Genomic DNA, 19,445 nt, shown 5'->3' on the forward strand with positions numbered 1-19,445 from the left:
ACCCTTCAAATAGGCAGACTGAATGATTACAAGTTTGAAGACACCTGTGATGTTAATTACAGGACACACCTTAGTTTAGCATGTCCATATGGTCAAATTATTTTCACTCTTTTCTAGGGGTACCATCATTGTTGCATTATTTTTTTTTTAATTATTATTTTACTTTTGTCAGTTTCAAGTTATTTCAGTGACCATTGTGGGTTTTTCTTTCTTTAACGGAAGGGTACCAATAATTTTGTCCGTGTGTGTGTGTGTGTGTGTGTGTGTGTATATATATATATATATATATATATATATATATATATATATATATATATATATAATTTAATTATCTGTTTACTTACTTGTTATTAGCTATCTACCTGTTACCTAGCTACCTACCTGTTTGTCTACATTTACTGTTGCTCGCTAATTGTAATCCTAAATCCTATTTTGGTGGACGACCACCCGTGACAGATGATTAACTAGCGCCCCCCATTTCAGCTCTAATATACTGGAATGACATAGTAAATCGTGAACAAACGTCTCGAAAGTAATGCATTAAAGTATGTTCGGGTCAGGTTGCAGTGCTGTTTAAGAGACGTTGGCTCTAAAAGTAATGGAAAGAAGCTGTTTTCCCACTATTTTCCTCCTGATGTGAATATAAACTTCCAGCCAATCACAGAGCAGGAGGTGCGATTCTGTTAGCCAATCCTAGCGCGGGGGCGGGGCTTGTTGGAATACGGGTGGGAAAAAATATAACGTGAATAGCGACCCATATTAACTAAATTCCATTTTTCTGCGTTAAACAAATTCAGCCGTAAAACACCCCGCGCAATGAATTTCATTTCTGCACGGCGTCCTCGTGCCAGTCATGCTAATTTAGGAACGCGGTTGAATGAAGGTTTCATTAACGTGTTTTGAGAGAGGTGCAGGATGAGGAGAGCCTAGTTTCAATGCTGACATGAGGACGACGGATTCTCCTTCACAGTCATGCGGATGGTTTGTGAGAAAGGAGGAGTTTGGTTATCTTGCTCTTAAGAAGAACAACACTCAGGCTAGAAGGCGACTTGGCTGGCGTTTACTTCCTCCGGCGAGGCAGCCTCTTAGCAATTTATATGATTTTTGGAAAAAAGCGCTTTTAGGGACTGAACTCTTGCAGGATCATTTAATATGGTCGTATTTTCATATGGAGCCTTTGGAAAGACACTCGCTTTAGAATAGGGTTATTTATCATTGTAGATGTGGGTTAGATTATGCAATAAAGTCATTTATGTGGTTACCAAACCAACAAATTATATTAGACAGAAGCAGGAGTGTTCTAGGGGAGAGTGCTGGACTGCAGTGGACTGCGTTTGGGAAGACACACTCGCTGTTAGTGCCCAATAACCCGTGACTCGCTGCTGTTATTAACTTCAATATAGAGGTAAGAAAAACATGCACTGTGCTTTTCTTTACTTTTCTGTCGTTTTTCTTTTTGAAATACACAGTGTCTATTAATATACATAAAGCGTTTGATGATGAGTGATGCTGGTTTGGTCCACTTAGGTCCTGTTTGTATGTGTAAATGACTAGCTATCTCCTAATTTACCAAAACTAATAGAATATTATTTGAGAATGTTGTTACGTGCTATTTTAAACTGATTTTTTTAATTGGCTGTGTGTGTATGTATATATATATATATATATATATATATATACACACACTTCCACATATATGTATGTGTATGTATGTATATATATATATATATATATATATATATATATATATATATATAAATATACACTTCCACAAATATGTATATATATGTGGAAAAGAAACATACAGACATGACACTGTGGGATGTGCTAAAGTGGATTCTCAATTTCTGTAGAAATTTGTAGAATTAAAATTAGTTGAAACTGTGGTTAAGTAAATATGATGCTATATTATTTATTATATCATGTTATTTAAGCGCATATATATGTATTCATTCATAATCATAAATGTGTTAATGTAAAATTAAATGATGTATGTACACACACACACACACACACACACACACACACAGGCTTTTTTGAGCGATGCTATAAAACAGGTGTGCCCAGTCCTGGTAGTGGTGATCTACCACCCTATCGGAGCCAAGTATGCTGGGTCTGAAGTTTCCAGGGTCGTAGATCTCCAGGACCAGGATTAGGCACCCCTGCTGGAGAACAACAATTTTTGAGAAAGTTTGAGAAAGAGATTTATGAAGAGAGAGTGTGAAGACCTTTTTAACGAAAACCTAACATTCCCAGAACCTTTACAATATGTGGAGGTTAGTGTTAGCAAACTTTGAAAGTATTCTTCACACGTTTTCAAAAATGGTTCTCTAAAAACTTTCCATCGAAAGGTTCTTTATGGAATCAAAATGGTTCTTCTGTGGCATTGCACAACGAATTCTTTTGACACCTTTGTTTTTAAGAGTACAGGCCTTTATATTTCATGTGAAACCAAAAAAACATTTCTTATATGTTTCATTGCTAGAGAGACCCCAGGCCCCTCCTTTGGCACCAAAGAGACCCGGTCAGGCTCCCCATCAGGACCATGAACGAGACGCTGCACCACCACTTCACCCCCAGGCTCCCGGAGCAGGGCCCCTTGACCCTCGACAACGGCACGCTGAACGGGTCTCTGGGTGACGGGAACGCCACGGGCATCGCGCAGATCATGATCCCGCAGGAGCTCTTCCTCATGCTGGGCCTCATCAGCCTGGTGGAGAACATCCTGGTGGTGGCGGCCATCGTGAAGAACAGAAACCTGCACTCGCCCATGTACTACTTCATCTGCTGCCTGGCCGTGTCCGACATGCTGGTGAGCGTGAGCAACGTGGTGGAGACCATGTTCATGCTGCTGACCGAGCACGGCGTGCTCGCGGTCACCGCGGGCATGCTGCGTCACCTGGACAACGTCATCGACGTGATGATCTGCAGCTCCGTGGTGTCCTCGCTCTCCTTCCTGTGCACGATCGCCGCCGACCGCTACATCACCATCTTCTACGCGCTGCGCTACCACAGCATCATGACCACGCGGCGCGCGGTGGCCGTCATCGCGCTCGTGTGGCTCGCGAGCATCACGTCGAGCTCACTCTTCATCGTCTACCACACGGACGACGCCGTGGTCGCGTGCCTCGTCACCTTCTTCGGCCTCGCGCTCGTCTTCACCGCCGCGCTCTACCTGCACATGTTCGTGCTGGCGCGCGTACACTCGCGCCGCATCCGCGCGCTCCACAAGAGCCGGCGCGCGGCGGCGACGAGCATGAAGGGCGCCGTCACGCTGACCATCCTGCTCGGGGTGTTCGTCGTGTGCTGGGGGCCCTTTTTCCTCCACCTCATCCTCATCCTCACGTGCCCCACCAACCCGTACTGCAAGTGCTACTTCAGCCACTTCAACCTCTTCCTCATCCTCATCATCTGCAACTCGCTCATAGACCCCCTCATTTACGCCTACCGGAGTCAGGAGCTGAGGAAAACGCTCAAGGAGCTCGTGCTCTGCTCCTGGTGCTTCGTTATGTGAACTAACTTTAAAGTAAGATACAATCAAGACTAAAAAAGACTTAAAGACATTAGAAAGCACTGGGCTGTTTGCGCACGTTGCGCACTCACTTTACGCATTCATTTTGCGCATTCACTTTGCGCATGATGGTTTATTAAAGCCTACAAATGCTAACTCTGTCCACGTCTTTAAATATATTTTGACGTCTAAATTTAGTCACAGCCTTTCTTACACAACACCAGCCGGAACTCCCCCTCAAGGACCGGAGAAAAGTGCCTGTAATGCAGCACAGAGGCCTGTTAGACTGCTGTGGACCTTGGATCTTCAAATGGATACTACACAATGCTGAATGGAGTATTCACATTCATACAGCTTTTGGCCTTCCTATGTATTTTCTATTCTGTTACAAAACAAGCAGTGACGATTATGCAGAGACCTGACAAACTGTGATGAGTTTTAGGACCACAGAGTCATAAGAACTTCATATGTTTGAGAATCATCATCGTCATTTCTATCATCATCTTCCTGTCATCTCAACGATTTGAGTGATTTTGGCAAATTATTTATTTCTGAATTTGTGCCTACAACTAAACATTAACTGTAAATGCTATATGTAAATGCTCAGTCAGTCTAATATCTGCCATGGTACTTGTCATATTACTTTTTGATAACTTTGAGCTGATCGTTCACACACTAAAAAAGTGAAGCATTGAAATTACTTACTTTTGGCAATAATTGTGATGCAATATATTTTATCCATATGGAAGTGATGTGCACATTTAAATCAAGTAAATTCAATGCACATTTTTCAGTGTAAAATCATGTTTTTGTACCAGGAAACAAAAAGATATTTTGTAAATCTAAGAGGATGTTACAACTTGTCATTTTGCTGAGAGATAAACATGTTGGTGAATGTTCTGCAGATCTTTGTGAGGTAAAGCAAACACAGGTCTTAAAGAATGCTTCACTGAAACGAAGACATTGAATTAAGACATTTTTGGAGTCCCTAGATTGCTTTCTCTGCTAATGTAATAATGTATTAATAAGGTAAACTAGTAAAAGAAGTCTGTGTCACCCAAAAAGACTTGTATTACTTATTAGCTACATTAGAGTTGCAGCTGCAGTATAAAGCTAAAGAAGAGTCAGTTAATCATCCCTTTAAGATGTTTCTGAAGGAAATACGTGTTTACTTTCCTTCAGAGCTAATGTTTCAAAATCATCATAGCTGCTGTCATTTCGCAACTATAAAACTGGCGAAGACTTCACTCTCAGTAAATAATAGTTCTCCTTATATCCATGGCTGGTTTAGATAGCTGAGGCATGCAGTCATGTGGTGAGGAAACAGTTTTGCCCTGGAAACTTGAAATCTATATTTGGTATCAAATTAGCTGTGTTACTTTGGCATTTGCCTTTGAATGTACATTTTATGTTCTGCCTTTAATTAAGGCGTGTGCTAATCCATTTGATACTGTCCTAAATATGAATTGTCCTCTGTTAGGCAGATTGTACCCCATCACAAGATGATGCTGTGGGCTACATTATTAACTGAATAAATGAATATCCATCCTATGCTGTGTGAAGGACATATGCATACATCTGCTTTAGAAAAAAAGGACCACCTGAGTAAGTGTTTTAAAGCACACTAGAAGTAGGCCTAATATAATAAGAACAGCTGATGTGTGAAAGTTGACCATTTACATAATTTTTGAAAAGGCAGTGGCTACTTCTGCCTGTAGTTTATGGTGATTTTAAGAAGTCATCTTAAGATTTTTTTTTTGTGAGAAGAAGCAAATGGATCAAAAATAAATAAATAAAATAATCAGCATATTGAAATCACGATGTAGGTAGTGGTTTGATGTAAAATGCTCCATTCTAGAGAAACCTTAAGAGTTACAATTGTTCACAGTGGTGGGGATCAGAACCAGACGCTTAAAGAGTTTAGTACGTATAAAAGCTACATCACAAGAAGTTGCTGCTTACAAATACGTGACCTAAAACAAATACTGGCCTAAAACATAAATTTTAAATACTTTCATGATGCATAGTTATGTTCAGGGCATTGTAAGGCAAAATAGCATTAAAAAAAAACAAGAAAAAACATTTTTTCAGATTTAGCACTAATTTACCATCATTAACATTACATTAAAAAGTCAGAAGACATGTAGGTTCACTGATCATTTTGGATAGTGAATATAATAGCTATATTTGTGTTGTAGACATCACAACCACTGATTTCTATCACCACCACTGTAAAGAAATCAGAATCGGTAAGTCTACAGAGAACCATTTCACATCAAATCTCTCTGAATGAAACTCAACGATTGAATTATTTAGAATTATGCAGTAATATCTTGCATGACACATGGTTATATTTCATTTGTCATGGGGTTGTAATGATCACACTTGTGGCCTTTGGAATGGATGTTTTTATTAGTTTCTCATAAAAACAGCGTTTATCAAAAATACTTTAGACCAGGCCTTATCAACACATTTGAAATACTGCTCGGAATGGATTAAATTTATCCCACTTAGCAAGGGGATCTGAATGACCCGCCATTATGTAAAATCCAATAAAACATCCCTTCTGTAATGGTTGGTAAGTGGAATTTTAACCCAAGTTGTTTTTGTGATAAGCACTGGATTGATGTACTGATGTTTCCAGCCTGGTTTTGATATTAGCTATATACATATGCATATGTCTATTAAGAGTTATGACTGTCTGTCATAGCTTGTAATAATTCAGTTCAAATGTGGGATGCCCAAGGCAGTGTAACACCATCATAGATGGAGGCAGGGCAAAGGATTTAGTCAAACAAAGAAAGGCTTATTCTTCAAATCAAAAGGTCTTATGAAACATGATTTTCAAAGCAGTGGTGTGCTCAAAGTTCATTTCATTCCTTTACAGTCTCTTTCATCCATTAGCTAGTGGCTCATTGCGACACTCCATGGATACAGCGTATAAGCTGATAGTTTTGGACTGACGCATGACAGGACATCAGACGTTTCCCCATAGTTTGAGGGGGTGTTAATAACAAATAGCTTTTGGATGGCTTAATAGCCTTTAAATGCACTTTGTATTGTACAGGAAAATATTTAGATCTCTTTATAACAGTAAACAGTATAAAATATTGTTGTAAAATGATTTAGAAATATATTTATTTTAAGCATTACACAGTGAATTCACTTGTGGGGTAAATGTTGTCATTCAGGCCTTTCTTTAGCACACCCTCTGGCTGAGCAGAGTGGAGAAAGTCCTCTGGGCTGCCGGGTATTTTGGGAAGATTTGTTAGCTGGAATGTCACTCGATAAATAAGCGCTTTAATTTTAACAACTAAGGTTTTGTTTTGATTATTCATAAGCGTCACACAGAAGCTTCTTGCAAATTACTGTAGCTCAGAGCCAGGAAAATGCTCCAACCACATTATTTGAATTTCATGTGATCTCTTTGAGATCTATGTTATCAGGGTAACGCGGTTACGTAGAACTTGTAAGGACAAAGTTACAGAACAAAATATCTGTCCTCCATGTCCTACTTAGTTACCATATGGCTTTGTTCATTGAACCCTACTGTAAGCAGAGTGGCCAGACAGTCATATGACCCCACTGCCAGTGGAATGCTGTGATTATTGTAGCTTTAATTACCTCCAGGATGCACATTAAATCCATTACTATGTGTGCACTGCATTCAGAGGGTGGCTAAAATTAGATCTAGGTGGATTTGCTTTGCTGCATGGGTTGTAGAAGCATTTTTAGGGTCACCCCAAAACTTACTGTACAGAGAGTATAATCTCAATTTCTGAACTTCCCTTAAATATATTGATATTATATGTAGGCCATATACATATAGCGATTTGCAGATTGAGAACAAAATGTACTTTATAATCCAGACCCTAATCTTGTACTTGCGCTCTCGTGCTTTGCGGCTTTCTGGACTATTATTGGGCAAATAATAAAACAAACATTTTGGTTCTTGCAATGTGTTTTTTTTAGTGTCTTCAAAATGTCTCTTGGCAGTTAATGAACTCAGACTCAACTCAGTTTAACACAAAGCTACTTCTGGCATTTATGCAGTTTATCTTTCAGTAACTCCAATAAACTTCAGTTGTTAGTCCTGTACAAAAACCTAATTTAATATAATCAGACTGCTTATGGTGATCCTGGGTTGAGTGGACAATTTAATAAGCTCCACTTTAAGCTTTTCAACACCTATTGTCTTCTCCTGTTTCCTTTGGAAGGCTGACATTTGTTTTTCTATTGCATTAACTTGTCACTTGAGACAATAGCATACTGTAACTGTGGTGATGTAGGCCATATGTCCTAATGGCATTACCAAAACCTACAAAATCAGCGCTTCAAGTAGTGCATACACCCGTCTTTAAAATCTTTTAAGTTATAGAAATGTTTCAAAGAAAAGCAATAAATATATGGGTGATTCCACGTTTGGGGCGCTACTGGTCTCCTACGTGTTCACCCCTGTTTCCAAAAACATTGTTGGGACACTGTGCAAAATGTAAATAAAAACAGAATGCAATGAGCGCAAATCACTTAAACCTTGACAAAAGTACAAAGACAACATTTTGAATGTTGAAACAGAAATTTTATTTAAATGTTTTTTGAAAAATATATGCCCATTTTGAATTTGATGCCAGCAATAAATGTAAAAAAAGTTGGGAGGAGTAACAAAAGACTGTGGAACATCTCACAACTAATTAGGTTAATTGGCAACAGGTCTGTGAGATGACAGGGTATAAAAAGAGCATCACAGAGAGGCTAAGTCTTTCAGAAGTTTTTCAGAAGATGATGAGGGGTTCACTCTGTGAAAGAAATGTGCAGGCAAATAGTACAAGAATTCAGGAACAACATATATCAATGTAGAATAGCAAAAAACCTGGAGATTTCATCATCTATGGTGCATAATATCATTAAAAGATTCAGAGAATCCGGAGAAATCTCTATGTAAGGGACAAGGCTGAAAATCAATATTGGCTGACTGTACAACAGCATGACTACTTAGTTACAGAGTCTCAGTGCTAAACTGACCTGCCTGCAGACCAGATCTGTCACCAACTGAAAACATTTGGCGCATAATGAAAGAAAAAATATGACACAGGAGACCCTGAACTGTTGAGTAGCTAAATCAAAAAAGAATAGGAAAACATTTCACTTTCAAAACTACAGCAGTCGGTCTCCTCAGTTCCCAAACGCTTACAGAGTGTTTTTAAAAGAAGAGGTGATGCAACACAGTGGTAAACATGCCCCCGTCCCAACTTTTTTGAAACATGTTAGCATCCAATTAAAAATGGGCATATATTTTTCAAAAACATTAACATTTCTCAGTTTAAATATTTGATATGTTGTCTTTGTAGTATTGTCATTTAAATATAGGGTTTAAATAATGTGCACATCATTGCATTGTTTTTATTTACATGTTGCACCAACTTTTTTGAAAATGGTGTTGTACTAATATGTATGTAAAGGTAAAAGACATTTTAAACATTAGTAAATAATCTGTGTGCACATAAATAACTTAAAACATTAATAACACCTAGGTTAGTCCCAGCAGACTGTAACCACACTTTACCTTGAAATATAATGATTAAAGTACTTCAAAATTTCTATTATTTTTGCATTAATGTGTAAATCTATTTGACATGCTTGAACATCTTTTTTTCCATGAATTATTCATTACAGGTTATAAAAAATGTACATTTTAGTTGTGTGCCTCAACATTCACCCAACCTGAACACATTCACCTCACATGATCAATAGGAAGCAACATCATCTAATTTCCTGAAAAATTTGGGAGGAAGAAAATTATGTTCTCTCATTCTTTTTCCTTTCCTGTTTCAACTATTATAAGATACTGACTGATAAGATCACTTTGTAAGTACAACCTTGGTACTCAGATTACAGATCGAATGAAAATTATTCATTTAAAAAAGTACAGTGGGATGTCCTTAATAATCTTGCATGGATGCTAGTTAACCTCATTTTGTGTATTTTCTAATTCAATGCAAAAAACTCAACTCTCTTACCTTCAACCTTTTTACTCATTTAAGCTATTGTTAGACTGTAAACCTTTTAAAAATAAGATATTGTTTTTCAGATGGATTAACACATTGTTGAATGGTTAAAAGCGTGTTTTTTTAGATTCCACGTTGAAAACCCCCGGGTTTGGGGGATTCTAGTGCGATTTGGCCACTAGAGGGTACTGTAGTTCACGTTATTAAAAAATGCACCAAAGATTGCTGTATTAGACCACTATCTCAGCAGGGGGCGCTGTGGTGCTTACGCCATATTCTGCCTTCCTAACCACTATTTTAACATGCATGGTGACTTTGCATTAGCAAAACTGTTCACTATTATCAATTTTCCTACATTACACCAGGATCACACATACAGAGTGCAAAGGCTGCACAGTAATAAAAAAACAACAAATATTCCAGTCCAGTAGATTCATGATAGTGAACTGAGTGCAGAACTCTGTAACTGTACAGCAATCGTGATATAATTTCATGTCATGTCAAACTCATTTCGTTAAAACACCCAAATGCATACAGTGCATTGATATGTACTGCTTGTGAGACTGGTGTGCAGTTCCTTTCTTCCAAAAATGACCGGTGGGCCTGCGCACACCAGTACATGCCAAAAGTTCTGTTTAGCAGCAATGTGGCAATGTAATGGTGAAGGAGGAGGTCTTTTCCATTCCATTCTAAGGGCCTTTTTTCATGACTCTTACACTTCCATCTCTGTCAGTGGTGGTCATTTGCATTTGGCTCTAGCTGTGCCGCAGGCCTGGCCACCTCTCTGCAGGTTTCAGAATCATTAATCATTACGTTTTCGTGCTTGACTGCAATTCAGTACAATCATGGCAGTAATTACTGTAATATCTCTTGCTTGTTTGTACTATCTCTTCTTATTTTAAGTGTTATGAAGGAATACAGTGGTGCTACTTCACAAAGTAATAGTATGCCTTTTGTGCATAAATGAAAGTTTAAGCAGAACTGGTTTTAAACACATTTATGAAGTCAGGATTCAGTATTTAATAACATACTAATTCATGACAGTAAACAACAACAACATGACAAGGACAGTCTCACTGATATAAAGCACTGCTCTTATGAAGAATCAGAGCTATTTGACTGCTAATGGCACCACATTGTGGGGAATTTTTGATCTACTAAACATGAGTGAGTTACAAGCCAGTTTCATGAGGAGCTTCCCACCTAAAAAGACAAGGACAACAGATACAACAGCAATACGATCATCAAACTCATAAGAGCTCTACTCTATTATTTAGATGCAATTAAGATGAACAAGCGCATTAGAGGGGGCTTGATCTAAAGGTTGCAGTCCTTAGTCTTTGCATGTGTAATGCAAGAGAATGATTTCTAAAGGAAAATTAGATCTTGCTTTGTGAACATAGCTTCTTAATGTACACAGAGTACATTCAATTACTCTCTAAATGGCTGGGTCCTCACCCTGATGTTGCTGGTGACTGGTGTCCTTGGGCGGCACCATCTGTGTCTGTTGAGCCTTTGAAAGGTCTGCACAATTAAGCACTCAACTGCATCTGTCCTCCAGGCCAGAGATCAATACATCATGCTCAGGGCAGGAGTGTGCTTATGAGTGTGCAAAACCAGTGGTTTCTTTAAGGAAAAGTTCAACAGATAGGAATGTAACGATGCACAAATTTTCAGATTTTATATTATTTCCTGATGATTTTGAAGTCAAGATTTGATTCAATTTTTGATATGTCAAAATTGTGATTGTGCAGAGCTTGAATGACAACAAACAGTGGTTAATCATAATTATTTTGGTTTATTTCAGAACAAAAAGATTGTAAAGTAGCATGTCTTTGTACAAAAAAAAATCTATAAACAGTACAAAAATAGAAAAGATGCTCCAGAAGCCTAGTTTTGATCAGTGATAGAGTTTTAAAATTCAACACACTGTTTTGAATGTTGATTTTTTTCTGTTTTTTGATTCTGTACTGAAATAGTTATGTCCTGAAAAGATACCATTTATTTGTCTGTTTTTCTCCTCTTTCTCTATCCCTATCTTTCTTCTAGCATTTAAAGAATCTGATATCAGATCCCACTCAAACCCCAGTAAGCTCTTTGCTGTGGGTGGGGTCACAGTGAGTCAGGGATTTTTCTCTTTTGTTGTCCCACCACCGCCATGCTGCCTCTGCAGTGTGTATTACAGAACTTGTACCTACTGTCCTGAGTCACACTTACCTCCATTCAGAGAGCTGCTGTGAGATCAGACAACAATGTGACTAAGAGGGCTGCGACTGGAAGAGTAAGAAATGCTGAAATAAGGGCTTGTTCACTCAGCAGTATGTAGAGAGAGGAGGATGTTGAGGCAGAGAAAATGGGGATTTACAAGAACAACTAGCACAGCCTAATGGAGATGGCACTGAATAATGTAAAACAGTATATTGTAAAGAAGTTGCTAAGAGCCAAGTCTTTATAAAGGACTAATATATCCGTTGTTTTGCCACTTCATTAAACACTGCTGCAAAATGTAGCCTCTGTATTTTCTACATGCTGCTCACCAGCAAAGACAGACATGCTTTATTACATATTGCAGGTAGAAATGAATTGAAAATAGTACCTGATGACAGAGCTTTGATCACCATAGTGACAGGCAACCCTTTCTGATAGAACAATGAAAAACTAACTTGCTTTATTTCCAGGGACAAGAGCCATTTAGGTGAACGAAATGCACGTTTATCTTCAAATATGAGCCACTTGGAGTCTGATTCTAATCCTAAACACCACATATCTGTATGCTGCTGATAGATTGCTCATAACGCAGTGGTGCTGATGTTGCTGCTCTGTCTGGTACCACAGGACCCAGACGGCCGTTTTCTCCGCTCTCTCGGATTGGCAGGTATCGGGTGACGTCACCGCATCCCTCTCTCTCTCTCTGGCAGACGGTGCGGTAAAGTCTCTTGGTGCGCGGTATAAAAAGCCTCGTCTGGACCGGCCGAGCCTTCTGCCGGCGATTCGGAGGAGGACACACACACTTGCCCTTTCACGGACACTCGCTGGACGAAGCAGGACAGGATGCGCGAGATTGTTCACATTCAAGCTGGCCAGTGTGGCAATCAGATTGGAGCCAAGGTAATGTTGCCCTCACACTTGATTTACTTTAAAATTGCCGCATAGTTCTGCTGAAATGACTCGTGGAAAACTCTGCAGGGGAACTGCACCCAAAATGCGTCGATAAGATCTCGATATTAGTTTATAATGAAGGCTAATTGGAATTCCTTAAAAAGCCCCTTCTTTTGACCGTTATGGACCCAACATAGGAAGACTGTTCTTGCTCTTTGATTTAGTCTCACCAATGTGCTGAAGTGGCAGCAGCAGACGTGAAAGACGTGGCAACGCCCATTCCCTTCCACTCATACTGAATGCAAGAATTAGCATTTTCTTCTCGATGACTGAAATCAGCAAAGTTTGTCCAGGAGCAACAGCTGGCGGAAGCGCTAATGAAAAATGAATTATTCCCGAGAGAGCAAAGTTGAGCTGAACGTGAAGCTGCGGAGTCACTCCGCTCTGTCGTCTTTTCTCCTCCACCCGTACTCCGGCAATCTAGGCGGTGTTGCGTCTCCTGTCTGCGCTTGGATTGGACAATAGTTCTCACTCACAAACAGTCCACCTATCGGAGTCTGATGTACTAGCCAATCCGAGCGCAGGGAGGTGTGGCTTTCCGGAAAACGGGTGGGAAAAAGTCCTGTGAGGAGGCTGCTGAAGTGGCTGAAACAAAGACACAGTTTCATTCCGTGCTGCGCAACCAGATGTCGTCGAAGATTGCTAATCTTACACCTCCTCTCTTCAGTCATTTATCAAGCAGGTCTCCATTTTAGCCTAAACGAATCACTTACAACGAATATTGCAATGAAATGAACCAGAACAATGGGCTGTGTGAGAAGTTGGAGTCGTTTGGTTGGGTTAATGGAGAGCATTTTCATGTAAAACTAGGGTCTTTTTAGGCCTTCCTTTCAATCACGGTAAACAAGCTGAGAGGGTATTGATTTACCTCTGATTTGTTACAGTGTGTAGAGTTTATCCCCCTAGGGTTCATATTTGTGTATCAGCTTATTCTAGATCAGCAATGAATAATGAGCTCTGGTTAGAGGCCTGTATGCGGTCCCAGCTGCTTTGTCATAGCTCTGAAATACTGTAGCAGATGCTGTGCTGGCCACATGCTCTGTCATTGTCTTCCTGTTGAGTCATATTATGCAGAAATAATTCGATACATTAGTTGGTTGCTGATACATGACCTTACTCTTTTCCGAATTCCCATTTTATCTGCACTGCACTGTAAACTGCAAAGTCATTCTCCTCTGCAGGTAACTGTTTGCCGATACCGTACGATTTGAGATGTCTTTAAGCTTCTGGGCCCCAGATTAAAGAGGAACATACTGAGTAGATTTAGTGGCTTTTTATTACTGTGCACATTATCCAGAATTATTATCCAGCAGCTCATTCTGAGTGCAGAACGTAATGATGCTGCAGATCATCAGTTTTCTGCACCCTAAATCACCACAACTTCCATTACATCACCATCGCCACAGTGCTCCGTCATGTAATTCAAAACAGAGACAGAGGGGAATATCCTGTATCATAGGCATATGTGAGCACCTTCTGCCGGAGAGACCGGGGTGGGGGTGGGGGGGTGGATGGGGTGGGGGGTGGATGGGGCGGTGGGCTGGGGTTTGTGAGGAGGGGGGCTGACATAATGCAGTGATCTCATGCTGTCTGTAGGAGGGCGGAGGAAGATCACTTAACTATACGCACATCTGCCCCTTCATTAATTTACCATTATTAGAACCACAGTACTTTTCCCACACCCACATACATGCTCTGATTTGTATTTGAGTATTTAAGTGGTCGCCACAAGCTGGCTTTTGTTAGTGTTTTTAGACGGACAACGCAGTAAGAATCCTGGCTGTTTTTGCTGTTGACATAATTGCATCCCTATTGTCCTGTTTTGCAACAGATATTTCAGAATTTTCAGAAAATTTCAGAAATGGCAAAAAGAAAAAACATTCTTAACTTTGATGCATGTTAAAATAATGAGATTTTATTCTATTCCAACTAATTTTGGACCATTTTGGTGTCCATCATGAAGTGTTCTACAAAACAAACTATTGTTTTCAAATTAATCCCCCTACCAAAAAAAAGGTTTTCACATCACAGCAATGGAATTACTTTTTTCTTTACCTATGTTATTAATGGCAACTGCTCTCTCTCTCTCTCTCTCTCTCTCTCTCTGTAACAAATTAGTACATGCCGCTTTTAAGAAACCAAGCCCAGTGATTTTGGGTTCCCTAATTACCCATTTAGATGGCAGGTGACATCTTTGTTGAACAGATAATGAGAGAAAGAGGCTAGGGATAAGAGAGGAAGTGTCTGGAGCAGTGGGTGGAGCAGAGATGTTAGACCTCTATGCTGGCCACAGTTCTGCAGAGGACAGAATCTCATGATGCCTATGTGCAGCACGCAAAAAGTCTTACAGCAACCATAGAACGTTTTTGTAAAATTTTAAATACCTCAAAAAGGCCTTTATTGTTTGAAGTATTGCCATATTATAAAATGCTTGACTGTGGTTGTCTTCCTGAAAGCAGAAAATTAGCATTTTTATTAATAGCACAAATAAGCATCTTTCTTTAACAATGGTAGGCTAACTGATTAAAAGAGTGCAAATTAGTTTCAATAACTGTGTAATGAGGGGATTTTGCCTGTTCTTGAAGTGAGATTTCTTTTTTCCTTTGCAGCCTGACAAGTGATCTGTGCTTTTTTTCTCACTCTCTTCCAATCTCTCTCTCTGTCACATACAAACACACGCACAAAGAGAGAGTGAGTAAAGGGGGACAGCATTACCATAGTGTGTCCTCATTGTCCTTGGCACGCTTTGGCTGGCAGCTCATGTTCTGAACAAATGTGTGTGTTTTTTTTTTTAACTAAACCCCAGCTGGAAGGCCTTCTATCAGAGGATTCCCGCAGTGAGACGAGCCTGTTGATCGGGATCATTGTGCTGTTTTCCAGTCATGGTCTGTAGCTCTCACCCAATAGGCACAGTTACATCAGATTGACTATCGGGTTTAAGACAAATTACCATAACCCAAATAGCATATCCCAATATCCAGGTCAGAGCCCAAATCCAAGCCCCAGTCTGGGAAACAGGTCATTTACTGCACCATTCATTAGTTTACCCACTGGTGTAAACCAGAAGTCTGCTTCTGTGCAGCGGTCAGTATTAAATCTTGAGTCTAGTCACATGATCCCACAAAGCTGTAATGAGGAAGTACATTGTCTATATCTTCTATCAGCTGCCAAGTCATGCCCTTGTAATTATATGCTTTTCTAAAAGAGGCTGACAGCACTTTGCCCACTCATAGGGGGGTTAAAACAGGCTTAAACAGAAATTCTAAATATATACACATCTATCTAACAACATTTTTCCATTATTTTGTTCATTTTGGTCCTTTTTTGCTCCATTTCTCATGAAATGTCTAAAAGCAACAATATATATAATATATACATACATTATTCTATTCGCCTCTTTTAGTAAAGTACCTAAGTTGTGACACTGTATAAAATCAGCGGCACACTGGGCAGAGACGTCAAATCTGTCCATCTTGTTGCCGTATTACTTCTTTGATGAGCTGCCTTGCTTCATTTCTCACTCTTTCATTTTGACTGAAGCCTCTTTTTCCCTTCTGCTGCTTTTTTGTCTCTCTCCCTCTCTACTATTGCATTTCTTTCTCTTCTCTCTCTGCTGGCCTGGTGCCATACCCCCCTCTGTTGTCCCCTGAGGACTGCTGTGTCTCTCTCAGCAGCAGTCTGACAGCCTCTCCTCTCTCATCTGTTGCCTGAAGATCAATCAGTTTCTAGCTCAAACTGCTGCAGCAGGAATATTTAATTAGCCCAGAGTAGTGGAGACAATACTGTAGCTTATATACTTACAACGCTGTTACTAATATACTAATATATAAAATATGCCTAGCTGTGATGGGAGCCTTTTCTTTTATTATCTGTGCTTCAGAGAGCTGTTTCATCAACATCATCAGCATTCATCATATGCATAAAAGGTTGTATAAGCTCTACTGATGTGTTGTGTACTGTGTTCTTGTGCAGTTCTGGGAGGTGATCAGTGATGAGCATGGCATCGACCCAACTGGAAACTACGTGGGTGACTCAGACCTGCAGCTGGAGAGGATCAGTGTCTATTACAATGAGGCTTCCTGTGAGTCAGAATGAGCCCTTGATTACACAGTGAAAACATGCAAAGATCCACTTAATTAGAACAGATGATTTTTTCTTGTTAATGACCTGGGGAATATGTGAATTAACTGTTCAGACAAATCACACAGGACCACTGTGTGATTTCTCTGCAGTAAATGTGGTGATTCTTTGGAACAAAGCTAAAGGATGGATCTGTAAATATGTTGGTCTTTTAGAGTCATAGAGAGTAACATTACATTAGACAATGCTGCACTGCTGGCTTGTTAAAGGACCAAATTTGTATTTTGCTAATTGCTATGTATTTGATACTTTCCAGCTTCTAAGTATGTTCCCAGAGCCATCCTAGTGGATCTGGAGCCAGGCACCATGGATAGTGTTCGATCTGGGGCGTTTGGTCATCTCTTCAGACCTGATAACTTCATTTTTGGTCAGTACAGAATGTAGACCTCCATTCCAGCCTACTCAAGTGAACACATCTAGAAGGCTTATCTGAGATTTAGTGCCCTCTAGTGGTTAAGATACAGACATAAACGGCCTCATTTGGTCTACTAAATGAAAGTTAAACTTTTAGCACACTCCTATAAAGAATAACTCCATGTAATTACTGAATAAAAATCCTTAGGATGTAATAAAAAGGTTTAAGAGGTTAATGTGAAATAATAGTTAAATAATAGTAAACTATTATTTATTATAAATAAACTAATTTGATATATTTGTAGTAGCAGAATCTGACAAGAAACTATTAGACAGGTTAAAACAGGTGTTTTTCTGCTGGTTTGTCTTCAGGTCAGAGTGGAGCAGGTAACAACTGGGCTAAAGGCCATTATACAGAGGGAGCAGAGCTAGTGGACTCAGTGTTGGATGTGGTGAGGAAAGAGTGTGAGAACTGTGATTGCCTTCAGGGCTTCCAGCTCACCCACTCCCTCGGAGGAGGCACAGGGTCCGGCATGGGCACCCTGCTCATCAGCAAAGTGAGGGAGGAGTACCCAGACCGCATCATGAACACCTTCAGTGTAGTGCCTTCCCCTAAAGTATCTGACACAGTGGTGGAGCCCTACAACGCCACCCTGTCCATCCATCAGCTTGTGGAGAACACTGATGAAACCTACTGCATCGACAATGAAGCTCTCTACGATATCTGCTTCCGCACCCTCAAACTGGCCACACCCACCTATGGCGACCTCAACCACCTGGTTTCGGCCACCATGAGCGGGGTCACAACCTCCCTGCGTTTCCCAGGGCAGCTGAACGCTGACCTCCGTAAGCTAGCTGTCAATATGGTCCCCTTTCCTCGCCTGCACTTCTTCATGCCTGGTTTTGCTCCTCTAACAGCACGAGGCAGTCAGCAGTACCGCGCCCTCACAGTGCCCGAGCTCACCCAGCAGATGTTCGATGCCAAAAACATGATGGCTGCCTGCGACCCACGCCATGGCCGCTACCTCACTGTGGCGACAGTGTTCCGAGGCCGCATGTCCATGAAGGAAGTGGATGAGCAGATGCTGGCCATCCAGAGCAAGAACAGCAGCTACTTTGTCGAATGGATCCCCAACAATGTAAAGGTGGCCGTGTGCGACATTCCTCCAAGGGGGCTCAAGATGTCCTCCACCTTCATTGGCAACAGCACTGCCATACAGGAACTGTTCAAGCGCATCTCCGAGCAGTTCACTGCCATGTTCAGGCGTAAGGCTTTCCTGCACTGGTACACTGGCGAAGGCATGGACGAGATGGAGTTCACAGAGGCTGAGAGCAACATGAACGACCTGGTGTCTGAGTACCAGCAGTACCAGGATGCCACAGCTGAGGAAGAGGGAGAAATGTATGAGGATGATGATGAGGAGTCAGAGGCCCAGGTCCAAAAGTGAAGAAACCTTTCAGAAGTAGCAAAATCCACCCCCATATACACCAACTGCTCTACAGCCCAAACAAGTGTGCTGCTGGCTAAAGTATCTCAATCTAATCTCTCTCTCACTGGTAGTTTAACCTTCATATTAACCATTAGTGCCAGTTCAAAAACAGTAGTTCCCTTTACTGTGCAATAACAGCTTCTTTATTACACTGTATTTGTTGTTGACAATACTGTCCACTGACCAAACTTAAATAAAGAAATGTTTCAAGTGAACTCGATGCTGTTAGCTGTGAATTCCTTCAAGTAACATAATGAAGTATCTTTTGTAGCAACTGTTGCTACGTTGGACAAGCTATTCAGAATGTTCACAAAATGAGGAATTGGCCCAGTTTTTGTAAAATGAACAAAATGAGTGTTAATTTAAAACAATGTTTATTTTGCAAGCATGTGAGAGGTCACGCTGTTCGGAGATCAGACACACTAACTTAGTGTAGTTTTTGAACTGGAAACTCAACATTATGTGTGCTACAATTCTCATAAATTGAATGAGATTACTGCCAAATGCTTTTTAAAGCTTATCAATAGATACATTTGTGGGCGGAGCCTGGAAGGTCAATTGTTTTTGGTCCCAACTAAGTGATATTGTGGAAGCATCCCCTTTTGCACAAAAGAATCAATTTAGTAATGATTTCCCACAATGAGGAACCTGATACTTAAATCCCCTAAGCCTCTGCTCTCCTTTTTCTGATATACTTGCTGATTTGTAATAGAGCCAACTAAGGACATCTTTCTTGCAGAAAATGAATAAAGTTAATACAGAGTTTCTTTAAAAAGGCCACCACTG

The 19,445-nt window shown here is 40.3% G+C and overlaps 1 protein-coding gene across 1 annotated transcript; it reads left to right on the forward strand.

Annotated features, from left to right (window-relative positions):
- Window positions 1–750: 750 nt before the first annotated feature.
- Window positions 751–18,874, forward strand: mc1r (melanocortin 1 receptor). The gene is made up of 7 exons (XM_036584786.1): window positions 751–1,405; window positions 2,486–3,494; window positions 3,667–3,837; window positions 12,473–12,624; window positions 16,648–16,756; window positions 17,072–17,182; window positions 17,542–18,874. Exons 2-7 carry the CDS (start codon window positions 2,546–2,548, stop codon window positions 18,615–18,617), a joined length of 2,568 nt encoding a protein of 855 aa, XP_036440679.1. The 5' UTR covers window positions 751–1,405; window positions 2,486–2,545; the 3' UTR covers window positions 18,618–18,874.
- Window positions 18,875–19,445: the final 571 nt, after the last annotated feature.

Source organism: Colossoma macropomum, unplaced genomic scaffold (genome assembly GCF_904425465.1).
Source record: "Colossoma macropomum unplaced genomic scaffold, Colossoma_macropomum, whole genome shotgun sequence".
In the NCBI taxonomy this organism is placed as follows: Eukaryota; Metazoa; Chordata; class Actinopteri; order Characiformes; family Serrasalmidae; genus Colossoma; species Colossoma macropomum.